Genomic DNA, 23,863 nt, shown 5'->3' on the forward strand with positions numbered 1-23,863 from the left:
AGGAGAATGGAGAAAGAAGAGATTAGTAAAATGGCAGATAGAATACAGTGCAGGGAAATGTATGGACACTTTGGTAGAAGGAATAAAGGCATGGACTATTTCCTAAATGGGGGAGCAAATTCAGAAATCAGAGGTGAAAAGGGACTTGGGAGTCCTAGTGCAGGATTCTATAAAGGTTAACTTGTAGATTAAGGTGGTAATAAGGAAGGCAAATGCAATGTTAGCATTCATTTTGAGAAGACTGAAATATAATGTAGCATTGTTAAGGCTTTATAAGGCATTGGTCAGACCATGCAACACACACGAAATGCTGGAGAACTCAGCAGGCCAGGCAGCATCTATGGAAAAAAGTATAGTCAACGTTTTGGACTGAGACCCTTGAGAAGGACTGGAGGGTCCTGCTCCGATTCCTCTAGCATTTTGTGTGTGCTGCTTAGAAGATCTTTTTTCTTCAGTCCTGCTGAAGGATCTCGACCTGAAACATTGACTAAACTATTTTCCATAGATGCTGCCCAGCTTGCTGCATTCTTCTAGCATTTTGTGTGTGTTGATCTGCAGATTTTCTCTTGCTTTTGACTGGTCAGATCATATTTTGGAGTATTGTGAGCAGTTTAGGGCCCCAGATCTAAACGATGATGTTCTGGCATTGGAGAGGGTTTGGAGGAGGTTTATGAGAGTTATCCTGGGGATGAAAAGGTTAATGTACGAAGAGTATTTAAAGGCTCTGGATCTGTATTCATTACAGTTTAGAAGATAAGGGGGACCTCATTGAAACCTACAGAATATTGAAAGCCCTAGATGGAGTGGACGTGGAGAGGATGTTTACAATAGAGGAAGTGTCCAGAACCAGAGGGCATAGCCTCAGAATACAAGGACATTCCTACAGAACAGAGATGAGGAGGAATTTCTTTAGCCAATGGGGGGAAAGGAAACATATGTTCCAAATCTTTAAGCTGTTACATACTTCGCAGGTATCTTGTGCCTGTCTTATGAGCATGATGTAACGGTCTTGCGGAGGTCACATGATGTAATTTTCCCGCCAGAGAAGTCACATAATGACCTGTTCTCAACAGGTATAAAGAAGACCCCTGGTGTGACATAGTTAGCTTTCAGTTTAGTTTTGTGTTAATTCGTCAGTTACTCCATTATGCTGCGTATTTGTCATGACGCAGTTTCGTTTTAAAACGGAGTTTTCCTTTCTATTGTAAGGTGCAAAGATTGGTGCTGGCAGTTTCGCCAATTGCTGCCAGGTTTGTGTGTTGCATCTACAGTTTTTCCTTTACAGTAGTATTGGAGAGTGAAGACTTTATGAAAGGACCGGAGCCTGAAGGATTGGAATAAAGTTGGAGTCGTTCGGCGGCTTTATAAAAGATCTACCTCATTGAGGATTCGTTCATAATATGGTGACCTGTGTCTGAGATAACCCCTGCAAGAGCGGGGGGGAAATTGTGCAGTGTTCACTCGCCAGGAAAAGGTCAGTTCCTTTAAGCCGTATTATTTCCTTCGTCGTGAATCCTTTGGAGAATCAGCAGTAACGTCACGTCTTCGAAGAAATCCGTTTCCAGAGAAGTCTCTCCTTATTGACTGTGTAAATCATTTGAACTTTCGAATTTACCACTTTAAGAACTGTTTTCACATTTACCCTTTTAGGAACTGTTCCAGAGTTGCCGTATAGCTGTTAACTTCTGGTTAAGTTAGTTGTTTGAATACTTTTCGCTATTTGTTGAGCAGAGTTTAATAAATGTTAGTTTGTTTTTTATAAAACCTGCCTCATTAGATAATTCATTGTTGCCAGATCATGTGACAAAACACACACATAACCCTGGTGAAGGGTATTGGCCCAAAACATCGACTATTTATTCTCCTTCACTGATGCTGCTTGACTCCCTGAGTTCCTCCAGCATTTTGTGTGCTGCTAATGTTAAATTCAGGTTGACATGTATTAATCTGTTTTGGTGGTAAGTTACTTTATTATTAAATAATAATCTATTCCAGTTCTTAGCTTGATATTTACAGCACAATCATCAGTCAGTTTTCTATGAATTTCCAGGAAATGATACCTAAAGTCACTTTTCCGGATGTATTTTTTCCTGGGTGAAGGGCTGCATCCATGCTGTATTATTCTAATACTCCAGCAGATTTAGCATAGAATTATCCCTGGTGAATTTTAAGGAGAAAACATGCAAATTCTCAATGATCTGAAAAGCATTTTTGGTAATGTGCTCAGATGATAAATAGTTCCAGGGGTGAAAAATAGATTGTAATAATTTTCATTATAGTATGTGTTTGCAGGATATCACTAACAGCCAATACAGTCACTGAAATAATTGGGACATTCTTTCTTAAGGAAATATTATTGTGATGTATATTAAAAGCTAACATGTGCTTACTAGACCGGATGAAACAGTATCGTTCTGTGTACTTATGGGAAGTTTCTACATGGCCGCCTCAAGTTATCACCAATATAGGTGTCGGGGGGGGGGGGGGCGAAGAATATAGAGTTGGAGGAGGTGATGTCACATAAGTATCCCAAGAAGACTCCCTCCTGAATAGGGAGCAGCCCAAAGGTCCCTCATAGCCAGTAGTCCCAAGAACAAACCTGATTAGTGGTAGCAACAGGACAAAAGATTTGTGAATCACACTTACCAATTTTCAGAAGCCTTAATTTTGCACCAGTGTCTGATGCCAATAACAGAAATAAAAATTATAAGTGATGACTTTCAACATATAAAAGTGATATCCCAGGAGGACTCCATAAATCACATGCTCACAACTTTTGACACAACTTTGCACTCCTTTTTGAATTGTGTGCAGGTCATAAATCTAACTGAATTTCTATCATGAAGTAAATGGTAAGAGCTGTGCATGGTAATGACATTGTCGCAAATGCACAACACAATAAGGAAATTATATCAGTGCCAGAGTGAATCATGTACAAAGTGCTTGATACAATTTCTTGTTGCGCAGAATTTCAGCAAGAAATGTGTGCAAACACTGCAAAACATGACCAAAATTAAATGCAGCTACTGCAGCTATATAGGACCCTGGTCAGACCCCACTTGGAGTAATGTGTTCAGCTCTGGTCGCCACAATACAGGAAGGATGTGGAAGCCATAGAAAGGGTGCAGAGGAGATTTACAAGGATGTTGCCTGGATTGGGGAGCATGCCTTATGAGAATAGGTTGAGAGAACGCAGCCTCTTCTCCTTGGAGCGACGCAGGATGAGAGGTGACCTGATAGAGGTGTATAAGATGATGAGAGGCATTGATCGTGTGGATAGTCAGAGGCTTTTTCCCAGGGCTGAAATGGTTGTCGCAAGAGGACACAGGTTTAAGGTGCTAGGGAGTAGGTACAGAGGAGATGTTTTTTACTCAGAGAGTGGTGAATGCGTGGAATGGGCTGCCGGCAATGGTGGTGGAGGCAGATACGATAGGGCTTTTTAAGAGACATTTAGATAGGTACGTGGAGCTTATTAAAATAGAGTGCTATAGGTAAACCTAGTAATTTCTAAGGTAGGGACATGTTCAGTGCAACTTTGTGGGCCGAAGGGCCTGTATTGTGCTGTAGGTTTTCTATGTTTCTATATGATGTGGTATTTATTCATTAAAATATATGCATTAATGTACTGTCTTTCATTGAATTTTCATATACCCTCGAAGTTGAAACAAAAATATCAAATAGGTGGAAAGATTAATCATTTCGGGTGTCAATTTCATAATGGAAATGTAAAACAAGTTTCCATCTTTCCTTTTTATCAAATATCATAGCAACAATATGTAGTATAGCTAGAAAAAGGATCTCCTTTAATAAGTATAGAATTTAACCTGGTATAGTATGGTGTTATAAACTGACCGCACTAAGTGAAACCATATGTATCTCTCTATTCTATCTCCACAGCTGTATTCCAGATAAAATATGTAGATCAGATTCTTAGTACTGCATTCCAGAATCTATTGCTCTTTCTATGGTACCACAGTTGTCAGAACAACCTGTCTCCCTGGAATAAACATCTATATAATCTAACAGGACATGAAACTACCTACAGTATATTTGAAACTATAATATAATGAGGCATATCATTTTTAGTAGCACTCTACCTGAATTCTGTATTTTTAATTTCAAACAAAATACTACTATAATATTAAGTGTAAAAATTTCAAAATATTTGTAAAATCTATCCACTGTGGTAATTTAAGAGCACAGCACAGCTTAAAACACTATTTTAAAAAATAATTATCAATTTTGCTAGTTCTTTTTACCATTGACCAGGCTTTGTTACCTGCCCATTAGTGACTTGGTTTTTTTGAGCCTGCTTTGCCTTTCAATGCCATGATTGTTTGACCTCCATCTTCCCACATTATTCTCCATATCTCTAATCCCTTCATAATCAAGTCTATTATCTATGGATATTCCCATCTACCTAAAAGCTGTGAATTCCAATGATTCATTACATTGTGAAGGAATTTCCTCTTATTTCCATTCTAAATAGCTTTTATTCTGTGATTCCCTTCCATAGGTTCAGCAAGATATTTTCAGTTCCTTTTAAAAAGAAGCTATGTTTTAAGAAGACACATCCCTTATTTTTCTGTACTTTAGAAATGTTGAACCTGGTCTATTCAGTTTCTCTCAAGCTAGAAAGACGTTTAATGCAAATTCATCATACACTTGCAGACATATCCATCATAAATAGACCAGAACTATACACAATAGTTTTGATATGGTCAAAATAAGGCCATGGATAACTTTGAAAAGGCATCTGCTCTCTTATCTTCTTATCCTTTTGTAATGAAAGTCAACATAAGATTTGCATCCCTCAACATATGACAGAACCAGTGCATTAATTTTCCGCAATTCACACTCAAGAAAACCCAGATCATCTCAACACCAATGTTACAAAAAATTTAAGAACAATATCTAGAAAACATGTTTACATTATCTTCAATCTGCTGCATTCTTAACTATTTAATCTATTAATCTGTCTATTCGTGCAACCAGAATCTCTCTCACAAATTGCTTTCCCACCTGGTGGCTTCACATAAATCACAGGCTATTATCTTTATTACAAACCTAATGCACACAACAGAAACTTAGTACTGACTGACAGTTCTTTCTCTGTATGTTCATTTTTGAGATGTGGGGGGGTACTCACATTAATTTACATTCTCACATGTAAGACCATAAGACAGGAGCAGAATTAGGCGATTTCGTCCATCGAGTCTGCTCTGCCATTCAATCTCAGCTGAGTTATCATCCCTCTCAACCCTATTCTCCTGCTTTCTCCCCATAACCTTTGACGTGCTTACTAATGAAGAACCTATCACTGTCTGCTTTAAGTATACCCAAAGACTTGTCCTCCACCGTTATCTGTGGCAATGAATTCCACAGATTCACCACCCACTGGTTTAAGAAATTCCTCCTCACCTTTGTTCTAAAGGGACACCCTTGTAATCTGATATTCATGCCTTCTGGTCATAGATTTCTCCCACTACTGGAAACATCCTCTGAACATCCACGCTGTCTTGCTTTTCAATATTCAGTAGGTTTCAATGAGGATTCCCACTCCCTTATTCTTCTAAATTCCAGTAAGTACAGGCTCAATGTTTTTAAGGTAGTGGTGAATTGCTACCATAAAGCGGTTCAATTCTTCTGCATTCCCACAATTCTTTTAAGTACGGAATTTCAGGATTTAGACCTGGGAAGAAATGACAATGTATTTCGTACCCAGAAAAGTGAATGACTTGAAAGAGAACATGCAGGTGATAGTTTGCCCATGTACCTGGCTTTGTCTGACATGCTTTGGGAGGGTTTATTAAAGAACATTTGTTTTGTTCCTGCAGTGCTTTTTTTAATCTAACACATTGCCGACACAATAAACCACATAGATATTTAGGTTGATGAAAGCAGTACCAATCAAGAGAGTTGTTTTGTGTTGAGTTTAAGTATCTTTGAAGTATGCACATCTAGGCAAGTGGATTATACTGGTAAAAGTCCTAACATATTTTGAAGATTATTAAAAGGCTTTGGGGGATAAGGAAACAAGTGACTCTCGACATGATATTCAGCCTCTGACTTGCTTTTATTTATGTGGCTAAAATTTCTAGTCAATGAGAATCTTCAGCACTTAGATGGCTAGTGGCTCAGCGATGATAATGTCAACGAATGTTAATAAGAGTTTACTGGAATTACACATGTAACTTATCACTTTATGATCCATGCCTACATCCATAGCCAGGCTTTGTTTCATGTAAGAATGGCGGCCTTATCATCTTTAAAAAAATCACTTCTAATAATCTGAAGTGCATGGTGGTATAAGTATATTCAAAGCAAATTCTATAAGCTGTTGTAGGTTTACAGAAATCTACCTTATTAGGAGTCTCCGTATCAATTGCTTTTCTTCGTCACTGTATCCAGGCCAATCCTGTTGAATTTCCTTGTAGAGCTCATCCTTTAGTGTGTAACTGTTGTCCTTTGTATTTAACTTTGCCACCTATGGAGACAGCAAAACGGATGCTCAGAGAAAAGCAATTTTAATCAATTTGTATTAAGACATATAGTTAGAAATCAGAATGCAATTTTTATATTAAGCAGAGGTACTTATTCACAGTACAATTTTTGGTTTGTGGAGGAAATTAAATTGTTTTGCTAATAAGACCCTTTTTCCTGCTTCATCGTGAGGTACATTCTTGCAAGCTTCAACAGAATAAACAATATTACTTTGTACAATAAAGCCCATTTAAGTTTGATACCAATAAAAGGAAATTATTGAATACAAATTTATGTATACAAATACAGAAAAAAAACTCAAGTCATGCAAATAACTTCACTGCCAGACTCAATCAACAGAGATTATTTTTTCTGATTTTAAATTTATAGTAGTGGAGGCCTCATTCTACAATCCTGATCATTAATTGCATATTTTTTAAAAATCTCAGGGTTGTATGTGGTGACATGTATGCACTCTGATAATAAAGTTTACTTTGAATTTTATAATGAATGTTGTAATACAGGTGTCCCCCGCTTCTCGAAAGTTCACTTTACGAGACCTCACTGTTACCAAAGACCTACATTAGTTACCTGTTTTCGCTAACAGAAGGTGTTTCACTGTTATGAAGAAAGGCAGCGCGCAGGAAAAAGCAGCGCGTGCCGAGCAGCCGCTCTCCCCCGGATTCGGAACGGCATTCTCGCTGACATTGCTTAAACACATCCCTGTGAGCATCCGGTAGCAAGATGAGTTCTAAGGTATCCGAAAAGCTTAAAAGAGCTCGTAAGGGTGTTACACTTAATGTAAAACTAGACATAATTAAGCGTTTCGATCGTGATGAGCGAAGTAAGGACAAAGTGAGTTTGGCTTGTGGAAGTTAACGAAGATGATGTTGAAGAGGCTTTGGCATCTCATGACCAAGAACTGATAGATGAAGAGCTGATGCAATTGGAAGAGGAAAGGATAACAATCAAAACCGAATTCAGTAGTGAAAGTGAAGTCGTCCAGGAACTGAACGTGAAGCAACTATGTGAGATTTTCGCTGCAATGATAAAGTACAACTTTAATTTTGAAAGGGTATGGTACGTCAGTTTAGGGCATATTTGCAGGATGGTTTGAGTCCTTACAAAGAACTGTATGATAGAAAAATGCGCGAGGCTCAGCAGTCAAGCAAGCCTTCCACATCAGCCACAGCAGACGACGAACCTTGATCTTCGACATCGAGGCAGGCAGACATAGGAGAAGATGAGTTGCCTGCCCTAACGGAAACAGACGACACCCCATTGTCCCACTACCCCAACCCCCGGGCCGCGGACAGATACCGATTCGCGGAGAATGCAGTGGTAGCCGGGAGGCGCACAGCACATCTTCAAGAAAAAAGCCAAAATAAACAAGCTAATTAATTAGGTGCCGCCCGCACGTAAATGTCGGCACAGATCAGAGGCGATTGCCGATTGCAACTGCCTCTGATCTGGGCCGACATTTATGTGTCGGGTGGCGCCTAATTAATTAGCTTGTTTATTTTCGGTTTTTTTCTGAAAGATGTGCTGAGTGCGTTCCAGCTACTGCTGTACCCCTGCATGCTTTGCGTATCAGTCGGCGGCCCGGAGGGTGAGGGCCACTGCACCACCCAAACTCCAACGACTCAGCCTAACACACCATCATCAGTGTGCTCGGCAAACTGTCTTCCCAATTCTCGTAAGTGATACTACACTGTACATACATTATTTCTACTTTATATAGGCTGTGAATTTTTACTTGTTATTTGGTATGATTTGGCAGCTTCATAGCTTAAAGGTTACTGGAGAGAGTGTTTCTGCCAACAGCGCTTGCGTGAGATTTTCGCTATGAAGAACAGTGCCGGCAATGATTGTGGAAAAGCATTTCTACTTTATATTGGCTGTGTATTTATCATATCATTCCTGCTTTTACTATATGTTACTGTTATTTTAGGTTTTATGTGTTATTTGGCATGATTTGGTAGGTTATTCTTGGGTCTGCGAACGCTCACAAAATTTTCCCATATAAATAAATGGTAATTGCTTCTTCGCTTTACGACATTCTGGCTTACGAACCGTTTCATAGGAACGCTCTACTTTCAGATGGCGGGGAAATCTGTATAATGTACTGGAATCAGACTCCAAATGTTACACATTTAAGGTAAATACAAATAAAACAGTGAGATGTTTTATCGACAGAATTATGATGTCATTATGTATTTATCTATGACACATTTACAGCCTACAACTGTTTGTTTAAAAACAGGTTCAATGAATAATTTACCTTTGGCTGCAAATTCAAATAATCTTAAATGGTTTTCAAGTTTAAATTGAAATGACTCCATATATAATAACTTGCCGTTATTTCATTATCACCTTCATACCACAAAAGCAATCCTATCTGAATAATGAGTAAAACAAGTATATCTTCAAATAGAGTAAAAACTTAAGAGCTAGATGAATGTTAAACACAATATGTCAGAATTAAGATCTACAGCTTTACCATTTCTTGATGTGGACAATAGCATCCAACTTGACAAATACAACTGAAAAAAGCTTTATGAATACTCTATCATGTTGAATGCAAAACCATGAATGTAATAGACAAATTATTGTGCATCTCAGCCAAAAAATCACTAATTTTATTTCACTCCTCTCCTAAAGATCCATCTTCATTGAGTTTAACATCCAGTTGAATTAGATTATGCACTGAAATTAGCCAATTCCCCAGCCTGGTAGTTCCAGCACAGTTAATGGCATTAGCCTTCAACAGAACATGATAATTGCCCTGATGCATATCATCCACAAAAACAGGATAAATGTAATCTCCATCATTACATCAGGAATGGAATTATCTCACCTCCATTTAATGTTAATAATTATAAATTTGCCCCAGCATTGGAGCAGACAAGGATATCACTGAGGCTTGAGGTAAAAACCGGCAGGTAGCACCTGCTAAGCAAGTGATAACAACAAATAAAAGAAAGTCAAGACAACATCCATTGATGTAAGCCACTTCAACTATGCCTAATTCAGCTAAATGTATGAAACAGGTGCCAGGAAGCATCGCAGCTCTTTAGTCGGTCTCTCTTTCTCTCTCACACACACACACACGCTCACTCAACACGACCATTAAATGATTACTTAATTTCCTGACTGATGATAATTCTTTGCATTGAACAGATCTTGTGCCAGTTTTGCCTACATAACTAGGTCTATATTTAAAAGTTATTTTAAAAAAGTACTTAGGTATCCTAAAGCTTTGTTTTTGAAATATGTCCGCACAATGACAGCAAGAATGCAATGCACTGATGAAAATCAGGTCAATATGTATTAAACCATTGTGCTTAGAATTAATGCCAGTCATTATTTGGGCACAGAATTTTTGGTGCAAGGTTTCTTGGCAGTCAGCTTGCTCAAATAGTTAAAATGTGTGTGACAAACTGGCAGCCAAAATTAATCTCTAGTAGAAAATTGGTCAGGCTAGTAATTGTTGCTGTTCCCTCTCAGAAGAACCAGATTTAAAAAATGCTGAAGGCTAAAACTGGCCATTACTCTAAGGGTCAGTAATTAGCAGAGTACTAGGCACTCATTGCAAAACAAACTTCAAGTAGGCAACTGGAACTATGATCTTTGTTATCGTACTCTCTCACATGCTTTTAGCAGGCTTCTCATCAAAATTAAGAGATCAGAAATGCTGGAAGAAATCCAACAATTAAAGGTTCATTCCATATTCATTAATTGAAGAATTAGTTTAAAAGGGTTAAAATACATTAGAGATGGCATGAAAAAATCTTCTATTTCATAAGGAGCTTCCTCTCATCAATATTTCATTACAGAGTAACATTTTTACAGCCTTCACCCCCACAAGTTAGACCATATTTTCATCTGTGAACTCTGCAAAACATCAAGTACAAACTCATACAAGAAGCTATGTTGTTTTAAAAATCAGGATCACTCTCACTCAGAAACTTCATTTCAGGGTCCTTTCAAGCTGCATCTGATGATATAATTCAAATATGATATTTTACTAATGGCTGTTGCTTTGCAAGAATCAGGCAAATGCCTATCAGAATAGCATGTAATCTTTATTATAACTTTTACAATCACACCTGGAAGGAGTACTTTGCTGCACTGCAGTGTCCCAAAGTGCAAGTGTTAGGGACATCTTCCAGGCTACCTCCTGCCCTTTGCACAATGTTCCTGTGCACTGTTCTTGAAAAGCATGTCCAGATTCCTTGCTTCACCTCTCCCCCAAGAGTCACAATGATATGTACATTTATTGCAAGACTCCGCAATAGCTGAATGACTGCTGGTTATAATGTGAACCTTTTTAGTACTGCCTCCTGGCTATTAATTCAATCCCTAAAAGCTGATGTTTCTGAAACAGAGTAGCATTATGTGACAGAGCTTGCTAGTATTGTCATGGAACTGGCACTGATGGATGAATTTTGTACTTTTGGCTAGAACATTTTATAATCAGTATTTAAGAGACTGTTAATACTGCTTTCAGCTGCCATGTTTATTACTGAAGTTTTAACATTTTATTTTTACTTCAGATATTTCAACAGCCTTTTTCAGAAGATAGTCTGAGTGATTTAATTAGTTAACACATCATGAATCAGAAAAATGCTTCAAATTTAGGATTCCAGATGAAGAAAAATGGAGAAACACTTCTAAATTGTGCATATTGGATATTGTCATAAAATGCCAAACATTGGCACAGAAAGATTTGTTGACAGTAGGGAATGTGGCTTGCTTAAACTAGTAAATATTTGAAGTCAGATATTCTACAGAGCATAAAATACTCTGTTTATACTTTGCAGGTACTGTTCATTCCTCATTTTGCTAAAGCTGCAATGAACTGAGGTTCAACAGAACAGAATGACAGTAAACACAAATTTAGTATCTAAGCTCTTAAGGAGATTCTGATCATAAAACAGTTAAAGGAAGATTTTAATTCACATTGAAACTTTAATGGTTTGCAAATTATTTTGCTTACCCTCCTATGCAAACAGAAATGTATTAACTGTACCATATTATGCAAAAACATATTAAACCACTAGACTATCTTCCTAGCTCATCACAGAATATACTGTTTTATGCTAGGGCTCATGCCATGCAACTGTGATTGTGTTACTTTGTTTTTATGGTGGAGTTGTGTTAAATCCTGTTGCTCCTTTATGAGTACAAAATTTAATTTGTGGTTCAACACAACCAGGAATTAAATGGAGACAAAATTACCCCACCTCTTTCACCCCAGTTTTTAGAAAACTTTCTGGTTGTACTCTTACTTATGATTTGATGCTCTGTGAATATATTTACATCAAGTTTATAATGGATGAAAGGTTTTCACAGAAAAATAATATTAAACTTGTCTATTTAAACATCTACATTGAAAAACCAAATTGATGCAATTATCAAGTGTAATAGGAAAGTTGAAAGTATTGAAATATGAACTTAATATAGTATAGAAAAGGTGGCTGAAATCTTGGCCATAATAGTGGATAGAACCCTTACATAGAAAGGATTTCACTTAGGTCGATATAATTAAAAAGGTGGAACAGTGGGAGCATACTGGTAATCAACTGGTACTGAGCTCATCAACTGACTGGAGTGCTTATGGAGATCTTCAACCTCTCGCTTTGGCAGTTTGAGGTACCCACCTGCTTCAAGCAGACATCAATCATACTGGTGCCCAAAAAGAATACAGTAACCTGCTTCAATGACTATTGTCCAGTAGCATTGGCATCCATTGTGATGAAGTGCCTTGAGAGGCGGTCATGAAGCCCATCAACTCCTGCCTAAGCAGTGACTTGGATTTGCTCCAATTTGCTTATTGGCCAACAGGTCAATAGCAGATGCCATTTCATTTCCTCTTCACTCACCTCTGGAACACCTGAGCAATGAAGGTGCATATATCAAGATGCTCTTCATTCATTACAGCTCAGCAATCAACACTATCAGCCCCTTGAAGTTCATCACTAGGCTCCAAGAACAGGACCTCAGTACCTCTGTGCAACTGGATCCTCAATTTCCTCAATGGTAGGCCCCAGTTAGGAGAGATTGGCAACAACATCTCCTCCACACTGACCAGCAGTACAGGTGCACCACTCTACTCACTTTATATTTATGATTGTGTGGCTAAATACAACCCCAGTATAATATTTAAGTTTGCTGATGATACCATTGTTGTCAGCCAAAACAAAGGTGGTGACAAATCTGCATATAGGAAAGTCTGAAAATCTGGTTGAATGGTGCCACATCAACAACCTTTGACTCAATATCAGCAAAACCAAAGAGTTAATTATCAACTACAAGAGAAGCCAGAGGTTTTTGAGCTTATTAGAGATGAAAAGGGTCAAAAGCTCTAAATTCCTTATATCAACAGATCAGGTGATCTGGCGTGGGACCAGTACTTAAGTGTTATCACAAAGAAGGCATAACAGTGTCTCTATTTTCATATAATTTTATGTACATTCTGTATGGCATCATAAAACTTTGGCAAACTTCTATATATGCACACAGGAAGAGATCCTAACTGGTTGCATTAAAGCCTGATGAAATACCAATGCCTAGGAACTGGAAAAGGCTACAGAAAGTGGTGGAATCACAATGAGAAAATCTGCAGATGTTGGAAATCCAAGCAAAAACACACTAAATGCTGGAGGAACTCAGTAGGGCTGGCAGCATCTACGGAAAAGAGTAAATAGTTGCTGTTTCAGGCAGAGACCCTCCATCAGGAAGTGGTGGATACAGCACAGTCTATCACAGGCAATGCTCTCTCCACCACTGAGTATATTTACATGGAGACCTGTCAGCGTCCATCATCAAAGAACACCCCCAACCAGGTAATGCCCTCTTTTGCTACCACCATCAGGTAGGAGGTACAGAAACCTTAAGTCCCACACAACCAGATTCATGAACAGTTAGTACCCCACAATCATCAGGCTCCTGAACCGTTGTCAATAACTTCACTCAGCACTACTCTGAACTAATTGCACGATCTACAGACTCACTTTCAAGGTCTCTTTGCAACACATGTTCTTCTTATTATTTTTAATTGCACATGGATGTTAATCCTTATCTGTTTATGTTTAGATTTTTATAAAATGCCACTGTATTTCTTTTTTCCCTTGCAAATATCTACAAGAAAATAAATCTCAAGGTAGTATATAGTAACATATACAAACTTTGATAATAAATTTACTTTTAACTTTAGTAATGAAGCATCAGCATAACCAGACTAGAAAGAAATGTAATGATTTAACTCTCTGTCTACCTTTGACCAGCTGAATAGACCCAGCGATATTTTTAACTCAGATGAATCAAGAGAAGCAATTATCTAAACAGACAGTAATGGAGGAACCCAAAGCTGTTTACATCCGTAAAATTGATTATCCTGAAGATGTCAGTTGAAGTAATTCTGAGTCAAATTGGAAATGATGGATTGTCAATTATTTTAAAATAAACTCTTCTCAATCAAAAAGAAGTGGACAGCTAAATGTTATATCTATAGTGGTGTTGTTTTCAACATACAAATACATTTTGAATTGAATTACTGAATGTTCCTATTGGCAAGGAGTTTCCTTCCTCCATATTATATTCCCTTTGAAATTAATTTGTGTTAATTAATTATGCAATCTACCAATTGGCATTTTTTTCCTCTATGAAGTTTTATTTAATAACCCATCTCCATATTTGTATCTACTGAAAATAGATTTTCACCAAATGCTTTGCTCAATCTAACAGGCACACCTGTAAAATTTCTTTCAAAATATTGAAGTTATTTTCTGATACTACCTATCGAGAAGAACTCAATGTGAATGATAGATAAATTGTCCCACCAGCTAAGATTTCCACTTGTATGTAATTAGCAATAGGTTAACAAATCTGTTTCCAAAGAAAATACATTGGAAACTTGATAATTAAAATTAATGGTTTAATAACTTTAAAAAATGAATTGAAACAAACTAGAGAAGAACTGACAGAGCAATCAATCTTACACGATAGTATGGGTTAATTGGAATGCATCAGGAAATTGAGAGAACAGTTAACTTTGTAACAATCTTATCAAAAACATTTGGTAATAGTATACTACACAGTGACAAATACTGCGTTCAACTAATTAATTCTGCTAAAAACACCAACGTATCTTACACAAAGTTGTGCAATGTATTCATACCACACACATTCCTCTGCTTGGAATTATATGCCAAGATACAGAAAATCAGCTCTCCACGGGGAGTGAAATGCTATCCTGCAAATTAACCCATTCACCATTATACTGTATGTATATCTATAGCCGCCAAACTTTAAGCACAGTTTTGTCCACTTTTGATGCAAAATTCCCCATTAAAATAATTACTCGCTCTTACCCTGGGTGCCAACTCCTTAATCCAAATCCAGTGTTGCTCTGATTCTAAAATTTCAACTCATTTTCGAGCACAAGAAACCCACCAATGATTCCTTTGTCCTTGCAAACTGCTATAACACCAAGCTGCACCTCAACACCATGCTCTTAACCATTCTAATTTTTCTATATTGTTAAATTTCATGACACAGCATTAAGAACAGCAGAAGACTTGACTACACTTGGATGGTCATTCTTTCAACCTACATCATCCAAAATTCTGCTTCACATAGTCTTAATTTGTATCAAGCCCCACTCATCCATTTCTCCAGTGTTTGGAGACCTAAACAGGGCTCTGATTAAATAATGTTACATTCAAATACCTCCATGGCATCTTCCTTCATATCTCTGTAATATCCTTTAGTCTTTTAACATAACATTAAATGGCAATTACATTTCAAATACATTTCATTGATTGTAATGCACTGGTATCAATCTTAGGTTGGATAAGCTGTTTATTCTTTCTCACCTGGTCCAATACATACGAAAGTTCAGCCTTGTCCTTTGGATTAGCTTTCTCTCTCTCCAACCATACAATAAGCTCAGGCTTTTTATACGGTTTCAAAGCCAAAAGATGGGTGATACGATCTCTCAGAGGCTTATAGGTAATTGAACTGACATGATTTTTCTTTGCCGCAAGGCATGGCATCATAGTGGGCGAGTGTTTCCTGAGTGGAATGACATCAGTAGCTTGGCTTGCTGGTTGCTTTCGAACACTGATTGGTTTGCGTGTACCTAGGAAACAAAATTGGATTTTAAGTGGTGATAAACATGTAACATGAAAAGAAACCAAAATGGACTTTCATGTGCTATTAGAGTGTTAAGTGGAAATATGTTACAAAGAAATTCAATAAAAATAATAATTCAAAAGTGCTAATGTGTGGCTTATTTTAGAAATTAGTTAAAACAAATATTTGACAATTTCAAAATAATGTTTTCAAATGCAGTGCATAAATCTACAACTGTTCATACATTATAAATTACTTTTTCAACATTTTGAAACACATATAAAGGTACATACTTGTATATGCTTCAACATTTTTAACTGAAACAATACTGCAAGTTTCTTGAGTTATAAGTTCTTATGATTGCTCAAATATATCTTGAGGAATGGGATTGGGGAACTGGATAACATAATTAGGAAGGAGAAGAGCAAAGAACAGGTCAGCATGTGATTGAAGAAGGGTGTAATTCAGAGCAACACCTCATGTGGGGAGTAGAAAATTGGAGTGTAACCAATGATATTTCTGAAGCATATGTGGAATAGGACTGGCTGTATGGTGAAGATAGGGTGAGCTTAGGAGGATTAACTGCATATTCAGGGGAGGGAGTGGATCAGGCAATTGGTCTATTGTGGAAGAGGAGAAACTCAAAACATTTAGTTTAATATCATATGTATATCCCCAGTTGGTCCTATGGGATTAAAACCAAAATCTGCTGCAGATGCTCAGCAATAGGTGCCCAAGGACAATGTGATACAAATTTTCCCAAAATTCTCCAAAAGATGTGTTGTATAGGCAATGTTGCCAACTCTGTATCCATGACTCTGGGGTTGCAAAGGTCTCCTACCCATACACACAACAAAGTTTTAGGATTGATGTATTGTAGCTGGACTCTTGTCAAAATACACAATCTTTCAACCAATTTGACATGTGAGAAAACTGCATTCCAACAGAAAACTAATTCTTAAGTTTGTTGCCTAATAAAGTTTGGTTAAAACAGGTATATTCTGTTTAGTCTGTAATTGAATACAGTTTTAAGGTGTTTTTACCTTGATGTGATGACCCTGGTTTAATTTCTATTGTTGCTCGACTCCAAGATTCCTTCTCTACTTGTGACATACGGTCCCGAGTCATCTGATAGGAGTCATCAGTGGCACAAACTGTAATTTTATCTTGAATGCTTCCCAGGCACTCAAGTTGGTTTCTTTCAAAACTGGTTTAAACAACAAAAGCAATGCTCAGCAACACAAATTTCAACTAAAAGTTTTAATCCTATTATCTTATTCAATTAATCTTCTAATAGAAAAAAGAAGTCTACATATATTTTTACACGTTTAAAATAATAAGCTAGGTATCACAAAGAAAATAAGGCTACCAGAATACATAAAGTTTTAGAAGCCATTCAGCTATACTTTAGACAAAACTAATTTTCAGCTTCCTAAATTCTGGTATGATTTTACTAATTTCCAATGTCACTTTGTAATGCCCATGATTAAATAATAGAGTGAGTATGTTCAATGTTAATGACATCGTCAATTAAACACTTTCCTGCCCAATGGACAGACAGTAGATCCTTGCTCATCACCTCTAGTTTAATCATGTTGAAAAATAACAAATATCAACAGAAAAAAGCAGAAGAACATATCAATAATGGTATCATATTCAATGGTGTACAAAAGAACATGAGAGATACCAGCAGGAAGAGGCCATCTGGCCCAACAAATCTGCTTTGCCATTCAATAAGATCCTGGCTGATCTGGTTGTGGACTCAGCACCACTACCTGCCTTTTTCCCCGCAACCCTTAATTCCCGTTATGCAAAAATCTGTATTTAATATGGTAGCCCATACTGTTTCCCAGTGCAGAGAAACCCACAGATTCATTATTCTCTGAAAATAGCAATTTTTCCACATCCCCATCCTACATCTATTCCCTCAAATCTTGAGGTTATCTCCTAATTCTAGTCCTACATACTAGTGGAAACAAAGTTCTTTCCTCTATCTTATCTATCCCTTTCATAATTGTATATTTCCAAAAGTTCCCCTTTCATTCTTCTGTATCCCACCTAGTCGCAGATGACTCAATCTCTCCTCTAAGCTGAATCCCTCATCACCGAAATTAACCACCTCTGCACTACCTTCAAAGGCAATACATCTTTCCTCAGGTTAGGAGAGCAGAACTGCATGCAGTACTCCAGGTACAGACTCATTAGTACCTTGTACCGTTGTAGTACAACTTCTCTGCAGGTAAATTTAATCCCTCTAGTAATGAATGACAAATTCCATTTGCCTTCTTGATAATCTGTTGCAGCTGCAAACCAGCCTTTTGCAATTCATGTACAAGCCCTCTCAAGTCCCTCTGCATAACAGCATACTGCAACCTTTCACGATTTAAATAATAATCCGATCTTCTATTTTTCCTTCCAAAGTGGATGACCTTGCATTTACCAGTGTTGTACTCCATCTGCCAGACCCTTGACCACTCACTTAACCTATCTATATCTCTCTGCAGACTCCCGTTATCTTCTGCACCATTTCTTTTTCCAATAAATTTAGTGTCCTAAGTAGACAGAGAACATGGGTAAATAGGTTTAAATATTTTTTCCATCTTCTGAGTGATATAATCTAGTGCCTTAGTGGCAAATCTAGAGAAATATGGTCTAGTAACAGCTGATGGCAGTCTGTTGTCCATTTTTTAAACTTTGCTCCCAAAATGGGTTGTTATCCCCAAGACAAAATGGCTTATGATGTTTTATATCATGGAAGTTAGGACACAGATGAATGAATTTATTGATCTAAACAGATATAAGGACCAGTGTTTCCAGAAAAAAAACTGAAATGTTAAACTATATGAGGCAAATTTCTATTAAATATAGAAGTTTGCAAAAACAAAATCTAAGGTTGCACATGTCAGGAGATCCAAAAGGGGGCAACAAAAGTATGTTAGGGCAAGATTCTGCAGGTGGACACTTCAGTAAGTTGAGAGGGCAGAGCATGTAGCGATCCGATGAAGAGAGAAGATTCTTGGTGTTGTGACAGGTAAAATGAATAAACCTCACTGCTTGGAAGTTATCTACGTATATTATTCAAATCACTGGCATGCTGTTGATCACCATATAATTTCTTTGAAATGTCAAACATATTGTAAATCAACAAGGATTGATCAAAATCCCCTGAAGTTTGTAAAAATAACTTCGAATGTTAAGAACCATAGGCAGAAAGTTCAAAACCATAAGACCTTAAAAGAGATATATGTAACACAATTTCCATAATTTGTAGTAACTCCAGCAAATATCCTGATTTTAATTTATAAATTACCTATATTCTACTTCAACCTTGTTTCTGTTCACATTTGATTTTAACCAAATACATCGTATATTGTGAAAACTTTTCAGAAATGTTTCAAAATTAAAGTCAGGACACAGCTGAATCTACCTTGTTTTAATGAGACAAATTGGAGCACCCTGGTTTATTTTGAAATGCTTTACTATTCTCAGAAATGCCATTATCAGCATTATGTTGTTGATTATCACAGTCAATGGGAGCTCTTATCACGTGTAAGGCTGCTTGCTCTGAGTTCTATAAGCGAAGTTTTGGTAGGAAAGGCATTATCTTCTTATAGGAGTTGGCCTTTGCGTCTCCAGAACGTGGTGTTATAATAAGAAGAGCCGGCCTAAATCAGTTCAACAATACTATTATGTTCCCCTGAAAATCTCCACTGAAGATGTACCATGAACTTCCTTTACACATCATTGCTACTTCTAAAACATGTTGTAATTTAAAGGGCAGAGAAGGTGGAGGAAAAAAAACACAAAATTTCATGACAGGACAGGAAAACATTATTGTTTTGTTAGAACTGTCAAATACGATCAACAAAAAATATAAAGGGACTGGTAAAAAAATAGGCAACAGCCTCGAGTATCAGTCAAATTTTCACACATAAAGTTAACCAGGCAACTGAAAGAGAACTCAACATGACATGGCATGACAGTTAATGGAACGGAAAACAATTTGATACAAAGACAAAATGAAAAAAAAAATGAGGTCTGAGTGCAGAGACATACACAAGAACAAACTGTTATGAAGTGAGAAACAGAGAATTAGAAAACAGGCCTAAAGTAAATGAACAGACACAGGAGCTTATTTAAAAAAAAAACATTTTTTTACCCAAGAGGTTAATTTGGCATTTTGATAAGTAGGCAGCAAATTAAATATTAAGGCACTAACAAAAAATATTTGTTTTGTCAAACCACAGTAACACAGAAGTTGATTATTTAGAAGCAAAATGCAAAATATAAAACAACCATATATACAAAGGCCTGTAGTATTTATTATTTTTCAGGATCAAAGCATCACAAGCAAAGCCACCGTAATACCCCTTGCATTTTGTTGTTTGCTAAATCCTCAGCGTGTTTAAGAGTGAACTACACTGGTGTCCCATAGAGACTAAATTGGATAAGGAAAGCAGATTTCCTTCGCTGAAGGATATTGGTAAACCAAATAGATTTTTATGACAAATTTTCATCATCACTAAATGATTTTTTTTTATTCTAACCAATCAAGTCATAAGTACTATGATGAAATTCGATCTCAGGTTTCTGAAATGCTAATCCAGGACACTGGATTATTTGTCAAGTTTTTTACTGACTGCAAAATCATCATACCCAGGAATATTACACCACAAATATAAGTTGTGTCCACTTATTTAAAACAATATTATCATTGATAAATAATACAAAGCTGTTAAATGTTCAGGCACGTCTTTTTCAAATTTAATTTCAAACATTAGGCATATTTTAAAAGAAACAGTGCTGCAATAAAGGCAATTGCTCAGAGACCAGAATGTTATTCTTGGCTGGGAAATAATATGTTACTGCTGTTTGAATTTCCCTCAATGTTTTTCAGACCTGGTGCAACTCGCAATGAATGATCAAGATTGTATACTTTCACAAGATACCTTTTACGTTGAACTGAATTTAGTGTAGCAATAACACAAAAGCAGCAGATCTAGTTGCACATTTAAAGATACTTCTACAGTGCTTAAGTTACAAAAAACAGTAGCAGTGAATTCAATCAGTCAAAAGATCATAATTTCCAGCTTCTTGCCAGGACTTGAGCATGAAGAGAGTGGTGCATTATTAGCAGTGTTGGTCTAGCAATTTCCATGAGTAATGCTGGTTTCTTAGTGCACGTGAATGAAAGTAGATTTCTTTTTTCCTCCTGCTGTAGTTTGGCATTTGTAGGTCACATCATAGCCTACTACCTCGGATAGTTTTAATGAATCAAACTGGTCCTGAATCAGAAACATATGTCTAGTGACATGTTGACTAAGATGCAATAGACCACTGACAGGAAATTTGTATACTTGGTTGTGAGATACAGCTGTCAATGAGCACTCTCAGAGTAACCAGTTTTTAACAGTGCAGCTTTCACAGCAGCAGAGTGACTTAAAGGTCACCTTCCTGAGCAGATCCCCACTTGGCACTGGGCGCCTCAATCTATTGGTTCACTTTAATTATTCACCTGCATTCATTTGGTTTCTCAGTACTATCCACCCCCATCTACCAACCTCCTGATTTGTATACACCCACTCACCTCCTCGCCCTCCACATCCCATCTTGAAACCAACAACCTGACCTCTGGAATGCTCTTTCCCTAAGAATTTCCTACATCCACCCTGGATCAGGCCTGATCTAATTTCCTCTCTCACAATCGTGCTGACAGCAAAGGAAGCTGATTAAGAACTAAATAGGAACACTTGACACTTTGAATTTCAGACACTACTAAATTTTTAAGATACAATAGACAAATAATGGATCGTAATAATGGACTAATGGTGATCTTTTGATACCAACGAATCTGGAGACTATCACATTTCAGGTGGGACATTCCCCTATCTGCTTGATCAATTAGGTCAAACATTATATACACAGAAGAGGAAGAAACTTATTAGCTGTGAGAAATACAAGGATGTGAACAATACAAAAGTTACAAATGCTAAGTGTTAAATACAAGTCATTTATATTTGTTGAGCAGGCACTTATATCAAAGGGAAAACAAATTCAACTCTTTATGAGACATTAATGTAATATCTGTAAACAGGATACTATTTACAAATGTTTCAGATATATAATTTAAATAACTTCCTATTTCAAACAAAAGCCCTTAGTAGAAACTACCCAGTGTGCAATTTACTAATATATTACTAAAGATGTGCCTCTAATAATTATTAATCTACCAATGACACTTTCAATACTTAATTACAGCACTTGATAAATAATCCTTCCATCTAACCACCCAACATTAAATGAAGTTTACATATATATACACAAATAAAGTTAAAAAAACACAAAAGAATACTGATTTCTAATCTCTACATTCAATTAACAGAGGTTTATGATTACAAGTAAACAGGAGAAATACAAAATAAGCAACAAGTCCCCACTCAACAGCAAGAATTTCACTCTGAAGGCAACAAGATTACAAAAGAGTGAATAGTAAAGAGTAAAAACAAATATGAATGATATATTTTAAGCTTCTTAAAGGAGATACAGATCCTCCCCAGGTTACATGTGCCAATTTATGAATAACCGAGGCATACGAACAGGAGACTGGCAAGATTGATTGGTATGGATCTGCCCAGCTGTTGTGTGACTACAGGCATCTTCAGCCAAGTGGGAACATGGCATTTCCCCATTTCTTCTTTACCCACCCACCGATAAGGCACAATAATCAGGGACTGTGTTGAGCTGAGAAAGCAGCGAGGGCCTTGCAGACTTACTCGTAGACTCGCTGAGTCAGTGATGCAGGCTAGTGGCTGATTTTTCCACATCTCCCATTCACAGAACACCATTTTTGTTCATTTTCTACTTGAAAACAATTCATGTTACAAACTTTGAGATAACTTGGGGATTGCTTGTACTTAACACGAAATAACCATGGCATACAAGAACACAAGAATTTCTCTTAATTACTATACACTTTATTTATTTTACCTGGAAACATACTGGTGGATACAGTCAAAGCTTGCTTGAGGCTTGTCTTTGCTGTCAGTTGACAGATAGAATGAAAAACACCGCACACCATCATGGCAGCCTGACTTAGGAACGGGTATTTTGATGTACTGCTAGGGAAAAAGATAACCATGCTTCATTTTTCTTCCACAATACACAATAAAGCAAAAGTTTTGTTAAAATGATTATTGTAATTACATGAAAAATCACAGCACATTAAGTTTTGCCTTTGCATTTAAAACATTATATGAGCCACGTTCTCACCTAAGAAATGGTTTTATGTGAGTATAATTACATAACACAGAATAATAATCATTCTCAAATACCACTGTGCTGAAAAGTTGACAATACTGAGGATACTGGTATCACCAAGCAAAATCTTAAGATATCAGGGGAAGTAATTTTCCAGATATTATTATAGTGAAAAAATACTGAATTTGGAGGGCACAGAGATCTAAACATTTAATACAGTAACCTAAGCCATGAAATTTTGTATATAGATGCATAAGAACTTGCAGAATGAAAACGGAAGTATCTAACAGAACTTCTCTTAACTCAATTTTGAGAACATTTTAAAATTATAAACTGAAAATTTACTTAGAGTGCAACTTATTTGATATCATGAATCAGTACAAGAAATCAATTGTTCTGTGAGAATCAGAATGTATACTAAAGACTGCAATTTGTTTTCCTGTGTGTATACCAAGATAATAAGGGCAAAAATAGTTAACCAGGATCAGAAAATTCAGCTAAAAAAGTTTAAGTTCCCAGAAACAGACATCATATTCAACTATGCGTGTAATTAGAGCACTAAGTAATTCAGTGTTAGGGAGGTCTTTGTGACCTATATATCTCCAATGGATAAGCAGCCACTTGCAAAAATATCCCTCTGCCAAGTTGTCATAGGTTATGGCTGCAGTACCTAGCTCTAACAGCTTTTATGCTTCTTTTGTTGAACAATGTGTCTAATTTTGTGTTTGCAACTATATACTATAATAACTGAAATCATTTGAATGAATGATTATTTTCGATAGAAAGGCAATTCACTTATATTTCTCTCGGAACATACCACTGATGGCTATAAATAGATATTAGTAAATCTGCCATGACGCTACATTTTAATTATCTTAGAAAATTATTAGTGCATGCTTATGTGACGCTCAGGAATGACTCTCCACTTCTCACATCAACTATGTGCTGAGAGGTTACTAAGATAACCATTTACTCTTTAAATTCT

General features: G+C 36.8%; 1 protein-coding gene across 4 annotated transcripts in view; it reads right to left on the reverse strand.

The window, feature by feature from the left end:
- Positions 1-23,863, reverse strand: part of LOC140209799 (RNA polymerase II elongation factor ELL2) — a 101,515-nt gene that overhangs the window by 30,452 nt on the left and 47,200 nt on the right. For 2 of the 4 annotated variants that reach the window (XM_072278288.1, XM_072278291.1), the window contains exons 3-6: positions 22,609-22,736; positions 16,665-16,828; positions 15,363-15,628; positions 6,363-6,487 (exon numbers count right to left, since the gene is read on the reverse strand). In XM_072278288.1, coding sequence (XP_072134389.1) covers positions 6,363-6,487; positions 15,363-15,628; positions 16,665-16,828; positions 22,609-22,736 — 683 coding nt within the window. Of the gene's footprint in view, positions 1-6,362; positions 6,488-15,362; positions 15,629-16,664; positions 16,829-22,608; positions 22,740-23,863 lie in introns of all 4 variants that reach the window. The other 2 variants (XM_072278287.1, XM_072278289.1) reach the window with 1 other exon arrangement.

Source organism: Mobula birostris, chromosome 14 (assembly GCF_030028105.1).
Source record: "Mobula birostris isolate sMobBir1 chromosome 14, sMobBir1.hap1, whole genome shotgun sequence".
Classification (NCBI taxonomy): domain Eukaryota; kingdom Metazoa; phylum Chordata; class Chondrichthyes; order Myliobatiformes; family Myliobatidae; genus Mobula; species Mobula birostris.